The 12033-nt window shown below is 36.7% G+C and overlaps 1 protein-coding gene across 2 annotated transcripts in view; it reads left to right on the top strand.

Annotated features, from left to right (window-relative positions):
* Positions 1-12033, top strand: part of LOC128992558 (WD repeat-containing protein 6-like) — a 29589-nt gene that overhangs the window by 852 nt on the left and 16704 nt on the right. Inside the window, exons 2-6 of one of the 2 annotated variants that reach the window (XM_054416197.1) lie at positions 5818-5902; positions 6698-6865; positions 8826-8973; positions 10202-10429; positions 10902-11295. In XM_054416197.1, coding sequence (XP_054272172.1) covers positions 5818-5902; positions 6698-6865; positions 8826-8973; positions 10202-10429; positions 10902-11295 — 1023 coding nt within the window. Of the gene's footprint in view, positions 1-5724; positions 5903-6697; positions 6866-8825; positions 8974-10201; positions 10430-10901; positions 11296-12033 lie in introns of both variants that reach the window. The other variant, XM_054416196.1, reaches the window with a different exon arrangement.

Here is a 12033-nt window from a genome sequence, read left to right as displayed (position 1 = left end):
CAAAACCACTTAAATCTTCTTATAATGCAACACGTATATCACTACTTTTGATTTTTAATACTAAAACAATGATAAACGTAATAAAACACATTAGTCATCGGTCCGAGGGTAACCTAGCTGTTTACAAATACACGCACACGCACGTCAGCTGTCTGCTACAATTAATTACGATCAGCTCAGAGAAAAAAAAGCGCTGAGACAGACCTCTGGAGAAAGCTTAGAATATTACGGAAAGAACGATACCTAACTCGATCCAGTTCAATCCGATTCAGTCAGTCATAGAGCCTTCGCCGTAAACGATGTCTGCTTGTCGAAAAATCGACAAGTAACACTACACAAAGTGTGCTGCTTGTCGAATTTTCGTCAAGTAACACTGGGAGGGTTAATCATTAAGTTAAGTTAAGTCACATACATAAGTTACACACATAATACATAAGTTACATAAATAACAATAGGCCTACATAATAAGTTACATGAAATGCAATTGATCATATCAACACGGATACTAGGTAATATGGAGAATTACAGAGCCACTGGGGCGGAGCCCGAAAGGATTTGTTAGATAAGATAAGAATAAGTTAGGGGTACAGTTTCTTAACTGCGCAATGCTAATATTGATTGAAACTATCGATTCGATTAGTAAACCTTCATGCGATATTTTTCACCATCAGCAAGTTTGGTTGGTTAGGTTAGGTTACGATAGTTTAATTTTATAATAAACTTAAGTTAGAGATGTTTTAAAATATCGATTATTAATCAATATTTTCAATTCGATAGTTTCAATCAATATTAAGTTAGCGTAGCCCAGTTAAGAAACTGTACCAAGAACTGCCCAAGAATAGGCATGTTAATCGGGCATGGCTATCATCCTGCCAAGGTGCGTGGTTGTAGCCTACTTCAGACAAACACACAAACATTCACATTTATAATAGGCCTATTCACTTAATATTATGATTATGCCATGTCATTTGTCAATCGAAACACCAATAACACTCATTTTGGTTACCTACAAATAAAAAAGTTATGTAGCCATAGCTTCAAAAATGTATCTAGATTCATTGTTTCTACTTGGCATTCATCCTACTACTAATATTATTATAAGTGAGAGAGTGGATGGATGGATGTTTGTGACAAGTAAACATGATAAATACTGGACATTGGCTAGACATAACTAAGTTAGACATAAACTTAGACATAGCCTACCTACTTTAAGTACCGGTATTTGCACAAAAACATCCCATACATGTCATAACATTCAGAATAGGTGCATTGTCAAATTTAAATACATAGGCCTACATAAAATATACAACATTTGGTACGGTATTTATAGTAGGCTATAGGTGTCTACTATAGGTGTCGTATAGGTGCCTTTAACTGAATTTTTAATTTTGGTATCTTACTTTTAAGTAGTTTTTTACCTCCTGAATCCAAATAGGCCTAACTTATATGTAAGTTACCATTATTTTTCATCGCTGATGAATATTTTTCAAGATAGGCGTATCGCCGTACAAATATACATCATTACAATTACAATAAACAAGGTAGGATGGATCACATATACAAGTGGAATGAACTGTAGTTTAACTAAGACTTATTGCTGACTTTTTCAACCAAACGACAAGCAACTACTGGAAGTACTGTAAGAGTACGACTTGTTTGCGAGCCGGGTGTGCGGGGGGAGGGCGGTAGCAATCTCCCACCGCAGCCAAAGTTTCTGTGGCATTAGTCGGACTACGCTTTCTACAACCAGCGCCGTTCGCGTTGATTTCCTTTTTTGCTTAGGCCTACATTTTTTTAGAATTTAAATTATAGGCCTAAAACAATTCAAGTACCATGCAATGCAATTACTGGAGTGTTCTAGAGTAATTAATTTTGATACAACTATGTAAAATGTACACCGAATGGTAAAATCGTAGTAGGCCTACCGGTATATAGTGAGTCGGTGGCTCAGTCGGTAGCGTCGCGGACTTCGGGCCCAAGGCAGTAGTGTTGTGGGTTCGGATCCTGGTCACTGCCGATAACATTTTATCAGTACAGTTCACCTTTGTACTGTACCGGCTCACTCCTTGCTTTGCTGTAAACGATCCACGCACGGGCGCTTAGTCTATGTGGACGGGCAAATACAAGGTTAAAAGAGGCCGCCAACCTCTTTAAAAAAAAAAATAAAAAAATAAAAAAATATTCCAATTTAATTGTAAAATTGACATATTAGGTGTAAACCATTAATTGAGTTTATAGGTGATATCCTTAAAGGTGAGTGAGCGTACCGAACGAACTTCAACCAGGACGTGATTGAGTCATGCGAACGAGCTCATCTTGAAAATGAACGAGCATTTGACATAAAACCACATTAGGACAGGACGACGTCTGTTGGGCCAGCTAGTACACCTATAAACAGAAAACCACAAGGTTTAGTAGGCCTACGCATAATTATGGACACTTTTTGCTTATTTTCATATCATGTATATTAAATAACACGTTATAATATCAAACGGTTTTTCCGAACAACCTGTAAAATGGTTAATAGATTGCAGTTTTTTTTAATTTTATATCCCTGAGTTGATAAATCGAAACTCGGTCTCTTAATGTCGTAATGTATTTTATGACAATATTTTATTACTTAGGAAGAGAGTTGTATTCTATCGTGTTCTATTGACTGTAAGTTTATTGGACGTGTTGTAGAGTTGAGTAGTGCGGTAGAGTAATTATTGAGTGATTTTAAGGCGTGAGTTACAAAAGTGTTAGGCTAACTTAGATTAATGTTATGGCAACCATCTGTAAAAAGGGCTATTCACAGTGAAGGGAGGGAAATTATAAGACCATTAGTGTACCACTTTTAGTAAGTGTGTTGGTTTACGCCTCGGGTTTACGCATCCGCTGGGAGTAGAAGTAGTATCATAGACTAAGCAACACAAGTAGACTCCTCATCCCATTGAAAACTGTGAAGCTTGTTTTACGTGTGTAGTTTATGTACGTCCACACTGATCGCTGGGGTAGACAATATTTTGTTTCTATTACTATAAGGTTATTTTCATGATTTGTGCTTTACTTTTTGGTTATATAGCTAGGAGACCAGTTATTGTATATGATTATATTGTTTTATTTGGTTAAATGAGGTTTTAAATGACTGAAATAACAAGCAACAAATAGTAAACAAAACATAACCTCTACAGTTGGACGTACAGAACTAATAATAAAATTGGCTTTCAGCTGTTCCATAAGGATGACAAATCTACTAAGGAAGTACGTTTTATCTATGGTAGTATAGACAACATTTTTAGGGTGACTAGTAGCAGATCACCAAGCACTGGGCTGTGGTGGGGGGCCTCCTGGCCGCGAAGGCGGTGGAGCACAAACAAGTTGTGCGCCTACACAACTTTTGAACTTTATAACTCACTCTGATTCTGTCATTGGCAATATGCCTAGTGACGTCATTTTACTTAAATACTGCTTGCACTTTTGAAATAGTAATTTAAAGTGTTTTTCTCAGGATTTTAATTTTACAAAAACAGTCTGTAGGTGACATAAAATAACAACTCAATTCATTATAACCTAAACTTTAACTTTCCTAATCCAACCTACGTTCAAAGGACTTTATGCAGACACAAATTGGCATAAAGCACGACCTACCACCCTGACATGCCTTTTCTGACACCAAAAGAAGTTTGCCATTGTTCTAGAGGTTTATTGGTTTGGTTAGGTGTTAGATGTTAGAATATTTATTTATTTCCTCTCAACGGTTACACCATTTTACAGCAAATACATGATTTGTTGACATGTTGTTTCTAATAGGCCTCAAAATACTAAGGCAACAGTAGCTCTAACAATAAATTACAAATAATATAACAATAACAAAAGCATAAAGAGATTTGAACGTAATAACAATAATAAAGAGCAACAATTTAAACTAGAGCACCATTTTACTATGTAATTTCTAAATGGCAAAATCAGAATCAGAAATCCGAAATTTAATTTAAATCAATAATCCTTTTCTACGAAACACTACTCCTCCGTTAATGATGGACGGATTTTTACAAACGATGTGTCAGAATAAAGTATTTTTTTTGTAGACGTCCCCTTTCACCAATTCCTGTAATAAAAGTCCTCGGGCTTTGCCCTACAGGCCATCAAAATCTCAATGTATTTCTTATGATAAAAGATTTTGTTTACTTAAACAGACGAATAATATGTATTAATTACAGCTGTTCATAGTAAACACATTATAAACACAAGAGCGTTCGTTTTCAGAGTGAGTTTGTTTTTAGTTTCGATAACTGGAGTGCGAGTGATTGATTAATTTTTTTTTGAGTTGACTCTTTTAAGTCATTGGAAACTATGACTGTCATTCATTTTGAAATAACAAGTGTAGGCCCTAATACTATGCAATTGCTCGAATTCGTGCAACAGTTGCACTAGTAAGAATAAAATACTGGTAACAATAATAAATTACATTAAATGTGTTAACTTAGTGGTGGATGAAAGTGAAAAGTGTAACTTAATTAGGTGATTTTCAAATTAAATCAGGGTTACCGGTAGCTAATAAAGTTGCCACTTCCCATTAGCTTGACTATGATTGAAAACAATCAGCTGTTGGCTTACTTCATCCACAGTTCATTCCACTTGTAAATATGTCATCCATCCTACCTTGTTTATTGTAATGTATATTTTTATGGCAATATCTTGAGAAATATTGATCAGCGGTGAAAAATAATGGTACCTATATTTGGATTCAGGAGTTAAAAAACCTACGAAGTTAGACATCAAAATTAAAAATCGGTTTGGAGGCATGTATATAGCCAACGGAATAATTATCCAACATTTATACTTAACTTAAACTTAATCATAATGAAAAACAAATCTCAATGAAAGTTCTATAAAAATCTACAATTGAGTTAAAAGCCTTGTACATAAGTCAATATCTATTGTCTCTTTAAATTTAGTTTTGTTTAATAACTTGTAGAATGGCGGAAGCACATATTGTACAATCTCAGCCAAGAATACAATGGAGATATTTCTGGTCAGATTGGGCTGAAATTTGGGGTGATGATAGCTCACATTCCCATTTCATTGCTGTGGTGATATAGACACATTCTTATCTCAAAAATCCTTTCGGGCTCCGCCCCAGTGGCTTTGGAGTTTCCCATGTTAACCGTATGAGGATTCATATTTAAAACTAATAAAATAATTTTGTCAGCTGTTTCAACTAACTTACACAATTAAGTTCTATGATATTAAATAGCATTAAAAATTTGTAAGGTTTACCAACAGGGGGCGGGGCAGCACTATTAATTGTTTTTGCATTTATGACAACAACATCTAATTTGAACCAACTACCAACAAAAAGCTCTTGAAAAATGAGAATTTCACGTTTTTTATTGTTTAGGTGTAGTGGTAGAACATTTTGGCTATGGTAGATGTGCTGTACTATGGCATACCGGTACCGTAAATTAAAAGAACAACATTTTCTTAAACCGGGTCCTCTCCCATTGCAAACGCAAAGCACGGGTATACCTGCAATAAGCATTTTATACTCATACCCCAACCCCGTACGAAGGACGGGTACTCTGCTAGTACTACATATTTGAGTAAAACATAAGGGTTTGTATCGCTTTCCCCGAAAAAAAAAACACATTTATAAGTAGGCCTACTCTCTCCAAAATCTCTTTCTGGAAAAAAATACCACTGGCGTCTAGACATCGATAAAAAAGCTCAAACCTTTTTCAGGTATTGGAGGAGATTTATGTGTATATGAACAAAAAAAGAAAAATGACATATATTCAATTTTTCATGGTTCTGTTATACATGGAATTGTGCCAGATTTGAAATCAACCCAACTGTGTGTGCATGGTGGAAGGCAAGTGGGAATAATCAAAACAAATCTAAAGATGACGTCAGATAAAAGGTCAGTATCAAGCTACTTATGCTTTTAGCACTTCCAAGATAGCAACCAAGATAGATTTCCAAGATGGATTTATATTTTATTTGGTGAGTCGGTGGCTCAGTTGGTAGCGTCGCGGACTTCCGGCCCAAGGCAGAGATGTCGTGGGTTCGGATCCTGGTCACTGCCACAAACTTTTATCAGTACAGTTCACCTTTGTACTGTACCGGCTCACCCCTTGCTTTGCTGGATACGTTCCACGCACAGATCAGTAGTCTATCTGGATGGGCAAATGCAAGGTTAAAAGAGGCCGCCAACCTCTTAAAAAAAAATACCCACGCCGCAGCAAACATGCAGACTAAGCGAATTTCCATTTGAATATTGTTAAATTTATTAATTTTATATATTTTTACGCCATTAAAGTAATATTTTAGTAAAATCCAATCAGGCGAATGGAAATTTGCTTAGTTTGCTGCACCAGAGGTAGAGGTATTTATTTATAAAATCAGGGAAGAACCTCCATGTTGCAAAAGTTCAGTTGTTATTATTACTCTGCTTGATTTAGGCCTATATAACATTTGTTTAAAGTAATTGCCTATGACCTGTGTTTGAATGATTACCTACTTGAATCTAAGAAAATGCTTACTCGTAAAAGTGTAGTAAAAATGTGCACAAAAAGTTCACTAATATTAACTAATAAGGTAAATGAAAGTGTTGTTAACATTAGCAGGTCTTACTTATCAGCTTAAAACACTTTTTTTATGAGTATTACGTGCAATCTTACATAGCCTAATTGTAACATGTTCTTGCATTTGACAGGTTATCTGTGGTCTGTAAGTGGAGACTCGCTGACTGGGTGCTCAGCTGTCAGTGGGTTGGACTGGAGCATTATCTAGCCGTTCTGACGGCACACAACGTCTTGTCTCTACATGACACCTCCACAGGGGTCCCTCTGTCTACTGTAAACTGTGTGGAAAACTGTATATTGTATCCTTGACTTTGTGTATCATTATCATTCAATATCATTGACCATGTGTACTTGGAACTTGGAGTATACTTGATCCTATTTTAAGATTTCAAGCTATTTTTACTAGTGGATATTTAATAAAAAGGTTTAAATACCTGCTATTAAGAAATCCATTCAATTGCAGCTGCAACTAGTTTTGCTCCTATTTGGAGCCATCATCAGGAGGTACAAGGACTTCCTTTCTTCATATGAAGAGTGTCACATTTAACATATAAATAAATAAACATTTACACATGACATTATTTGAACACGGTAAAACATTATTTATGGTAACTGAACAGTTATAACAGACGACACTAACCCGGTAGAGTTTAAGTCCATACTGCGGGTGGTCAATGCAGTAGGTGTACGTCTGTTATCTTATGTATCACCTAAGGTTACGACATGTCTATCACACTTCCCCTCTGCAATATTTTGATGGCTTTGTCATACATAAAATTCAACGAGAACAAGAGCCAATCATTTAACACAATTTGGTGGTCGGATTTTACTGCCTTGTATATCTTAAATTCTTCCAAAGTGTTTAATTTAAATCTGCCACTCTTCATATGAAGAACGGAAACGTCCTTGCACCGCCTGATAATGACTCCGAAACTAGTTGCAACTTGAATTGAATGGATTTTTTAATAGCAGTTATTTAAACTTTTTAATATAATTTGGCAATCCGTAGGCTAACATCTACAATGAAGATGGATATTTGTAGACCAATGGTATTTTTTACATTTTATGAATGAAAACTGTCCAAACCCTGATCTTGTTACGATTCAACTATGTAACCCTGACCTTAGGGTGGATACCATTATTAATTTGTGGTCAATGTCAAATAATACCTGGTTCAAGAATCGATCTCACTCAGGTTCAAACTAGCAGTCTTCAGATTTGAAGGCTTGTTTTATTATGAGATCCATCTTCAGATATGTTCAAGTGCTACTCTGACAGTTGATTAAGTGTTTCTTATGACTGACTGGGTAGCCGAGGGGTTGTAGTGCTTGCCTAGTAATCAAGTAGGGTTGTAGGGTTGCCTAGTAGGTCGCTGGTTCGATTCTGAGAAAAGTCAGTAGATTTTTAATGATTCGAAACTGGACTCAGCTGGTCCTGATCATTGGGCTTTAAATAAATGATCCTGGATAATGAAACAGCTGATCTTAGTCAGTAAAAAAGCTACACAGATTACCTCACACCATTCTACACTCATCCTTCACTCATATTTGGGTTAAAATCCGCACCTAGGTGGTGTCCCCATCTTAATGATTGATAATTGAAATTGACAATTAATTGTTGTAGTTTAAATTATTTACAGTATGCACGTTACTCTTCGGATACATAATAATGCGAGAAAGGGCTGTAATTTACAGTAAAAAAGTTTGTCAAGAAAAAAGGTATACACCTGCACACGTAAGGATACTGTACGTTATTACAACTTAAACAACTGATCCACAATGATCATAAGTATAACAGAGGATATTAAATCTAAGTCAATTACTAAACTATTTCTTCTTTGTGGATTCAAACCTCTGAATTTAGTACCTCAGTAATAATATGTGGATAATTTACAGTCACATCTGCATGCGCTATAGTCTTCTCAGTGTTCATCCTTTCTATGGTTATCTTTTTGATACTTGCTCTTACTTACTTCCAAGGCCATCTGTATTGCTGTTGATACTTGGCCTCACCAACAAATCCTTTCCAATATTTGACCTGTCCTCTGTATCCTGTTCTGTGGCTCCAACTCTCGGCATGTCTGACTTGCCCTGATCCCACCATTTCTGTTTCGGCCTCCCACGAGGTCGCTTGACGCTTTCCTTCAGAGTTATCTGATTATCTTCAGTTGAGACGTTTCTTCCCTTCTCATCAAGTGTCCCCATCTTGGCCTTCCATCTTTTTGATTAATTTGGGAAAGAAATCCTTAACTTTTATCAGATATTCAGCAGCTGTTTTACAAAATGCTAACAGGTGGGAGGATACTGTGGTCTTGGCAGGAACAGTCTTTCAACAAATTGTCATCTGGACAGTTGGGAATGAATCTCCTAGTGTCAGACCTGTGTTGCATAAACTGTGCGGCCACAAGGTAAATTATCATCATGTAGCCTGCTGTCTTGTCTCACCTTAGGTCAAGATTGTGTGCTTGTTATAATGTAATAATCAATGTAATTTCCCTATTTAGACATTCATTAGTTTACCTGTTTTAAATAACGTCCTGTATCTTGTTTATATATTCTTGTAATCAATTAATATTAGAGTTGGGAAGCTAACAAGGTTTTACTGCTTTGAAACTATAGGTCGGCCGGTTAGAAAACGACCTGCTTGAAATTGTTAATTGTTAGCACATGTAGAGGAGGTAACGGTGAGGGAGTGTATGTTCCCCCTCTCCACCAACAAGGCACCGCCCCGGTGTCGTTGGAGTTGGAATCCTGTGTTACCAAATGGAACTGCTTACACATAATAACATTTCATGATGCTCAAATATTGATGTGATTTAGGCTATAACATATTTTTTGCAGGACCTATTTTTCTCAAGTTATGAAGAACGTAGCTGTTTACATTTTGATCAGCTGTATAATTTAATTTGATTAGCCGTGTTCGGGAAGTTTGGGGGTGGGGCGGCAGCGGAGTGGGGGAAGAGCCTTTGTCTGTCTCACTCACACAGCTCGGTATCTCTCTCTCTCTCGCACCAATGCGAGGACGCTTTCTAACCGGCCGACCTATAGACCCAACTGTTGTTCTTGATCAACAGGGTTTTAATAAATAATCATGGCTGAAGAAAAACAGCTGATTTTAGTCAGTAACAAATCTAAACGGATAATCCACTTCCTTCAAAATTCACCTTGCATTCTCATTAAGAGGGATCCACCCGCTGGCTGGTTACCTTGTAAACATGGTCCTACAAAAAAGAACCTTGTGGCATTGTTAAAATGTTTATCAAGTTTAAATAAACTGTAGAATATTCACAAAGTTCCGAACTGGGTGAACTGAAACTTCGTAATTGTTCCTTTAAGTATTTACAAAATGATTTAGAAAATCTGTAAATTAGTCTTTTCACATGTGATTTCAGCTCCTAAATAATAGTTAATCATCAATTTCCCGCCATCCATTGCAAACTCTGATATGTTAAGAGCACAAAAAGCACACAATCATTGGAAACAAATAGTTTTAGAGTGTTGAGAGCTTGTACCGTAGAGGCATGTTTAGAAACATTAGCACGTTTAGCCACTATCTTGAATTGACCGGGTAGAAACCTCTCAAGCTTACAGTTTGTATAGTCTATAATTTATAATTAAAAATTGGGATTGTTTCAGGGTGTGATTTTTTCAGTGAGATACAATGCACATTCGAGTCAGATTTGTTCGACTTCAGATGACAGGACTGTTCGTGTGTGGTCTGTCGCTTCTTCAACCGACAAACCTCTAACTGCTCAAGACTGGAAGGAAGCGACTATCACTCTTACTGTTACAATTTTTGGACATACGTCTAGAGTTTGGCAGAGCTGCATACTGACTGATAAAAGAATCGTCAGCATAGGAGAGGTTGGTGAAGTTTTCACTGAGTTCAGAGAATGAGAGTAATGTTATTTTTTAAACTTTAATATCATGTAATTTTTTTTTAAGGGGTCTGCGTTTACTATACAATGTTACAATCTCAATGGTAAAACACAATCATCAAGTTAGGTTAGGTTGGTTTTTCCAACTTAAGTTGGGTTTTGTGTATTTTTGATTGTAATGTGTTAGTTAAGTTTTTTTCACCTGAGGACGGGATCAGATTTCAGATCCCGAAACGTTGTGTATTGTATATTACAATTGCGATGTAAAATGAAATGTCTACAATTCAACCTATAAAAACATTAACTCACCACCACCAACAATGAACATCAAACTAAGAAAAGATAGATGTTAACTGTAATAAAACGGAGTATAGCTATATCTGTTCCATAATATGGCATGTCTACTTCAGTAACCTAAAGTCAAAAGCCTAGTTGTAGTCAAAATCTGATTTTCTCAGGACTCGATGCTATGTGTGTGGGCCGGGGGAGGTGAAAGTATATCCCGCAGAGAAACCCACCAAGGAGCTGGCATCTGGTGTATGCATGTCACAGATGACGAGACACTGGTGGTGACAGGAGGTGCTGACGGAGGGGTGACGTTGTGGCCGCTAGATCCTCCCTCGACTACGACCAAAACACTCCCCCCTCCCCCTGACACTGCTCGCCGCGTAGCCTTGCTGCCTGGCCAGGTAGTGACTGTGACGGAGGAGGGGAGGCTGATGGTGTACAAAGAGGATTGGAGATGTGTCCTTCACGACCCCAGGATCGCCAGCTATTGCCTGCTGGATGTTTCACCGTCGAGAAAACGCATTGGGTTGGCCACCATCAAGGGACATGTCATTGTGTTGGATAGTAAGGAAGCTTTTTGCTGTACAATGATTACATTTTGGTTTTACTATTTGGATGATAGTTGGTTTGTGAAGATTCAAGACTGATTTGTGATAATTATTTTTGTAATGGTTACATTTTTTAAACCTAAAAAAGGATGTAGAGCTTGATAAAAGCGATAATTTTGTTTAAGAACCTTTATCAAGAAAGGTTGGAAGGGTCTTAATCTTTTACTACAGTAGACTTCCTCTTATCCGGACATCTTATAAATGGTCATCGGCTTAATCCTCAGTAGAAGTGACATCTCTTTAACAAATGTTATTGGTTTAACCAGACTAGATAGGCGGGAAATGTGTGGTACTGATACGACTTTTTTCTTGGAGAAGATTTAAGACCAGTGATCACGTGTCTAAATTCAATGCTCTCCAAGTTTAAGTAAACTGTTGGGTTGGTTTTTGATTGATTCCGTGTTGTGCACATATACCATTAGTCGTGTTCATACAGTGTGCGTACTATAAATTGTGGTTGTTGTGAGAGTTAATTTGTGTTCTCTGTCAATAACCAAAGAAATCGTTGCGCTTTGCTTCATTGTTCATGTGACAATCCCTATATTAAATGTATTCATGTAATATTTTTAGGCAACTTTTAGTTAATTAGTTTGAATCGGTTTTGTTACTCAAGAATCTAAAACTTATGAGTTTTTCAGTTTGAAAAATTGCATTTGCAAACATTTGTTCTGTAATTTATAGCACTTATTCAATT

This window comes from Macrosteles quadrilineatus, unplaced genomic scaffold (assembly GCF_028750875.1).
Source record: "Macrosteles quadrilineatus isolate MER2022 unplaced genomic scaffold, UCM_ALF_1.0 Scaffold_4__1_contigs__length_99947679, whole genome shotgun sequence".
NCBI lineage: Eukaryota > Metazoa > Arthropoda > Insecta > Hemiptera > Cicadellidae > Macrosteles > Macrosteles quadrilineatus.
Note: the sequence above shows the minus strand (reverse complement) of the source record. Positions and strands in the feature narration are given on the sequence as shown.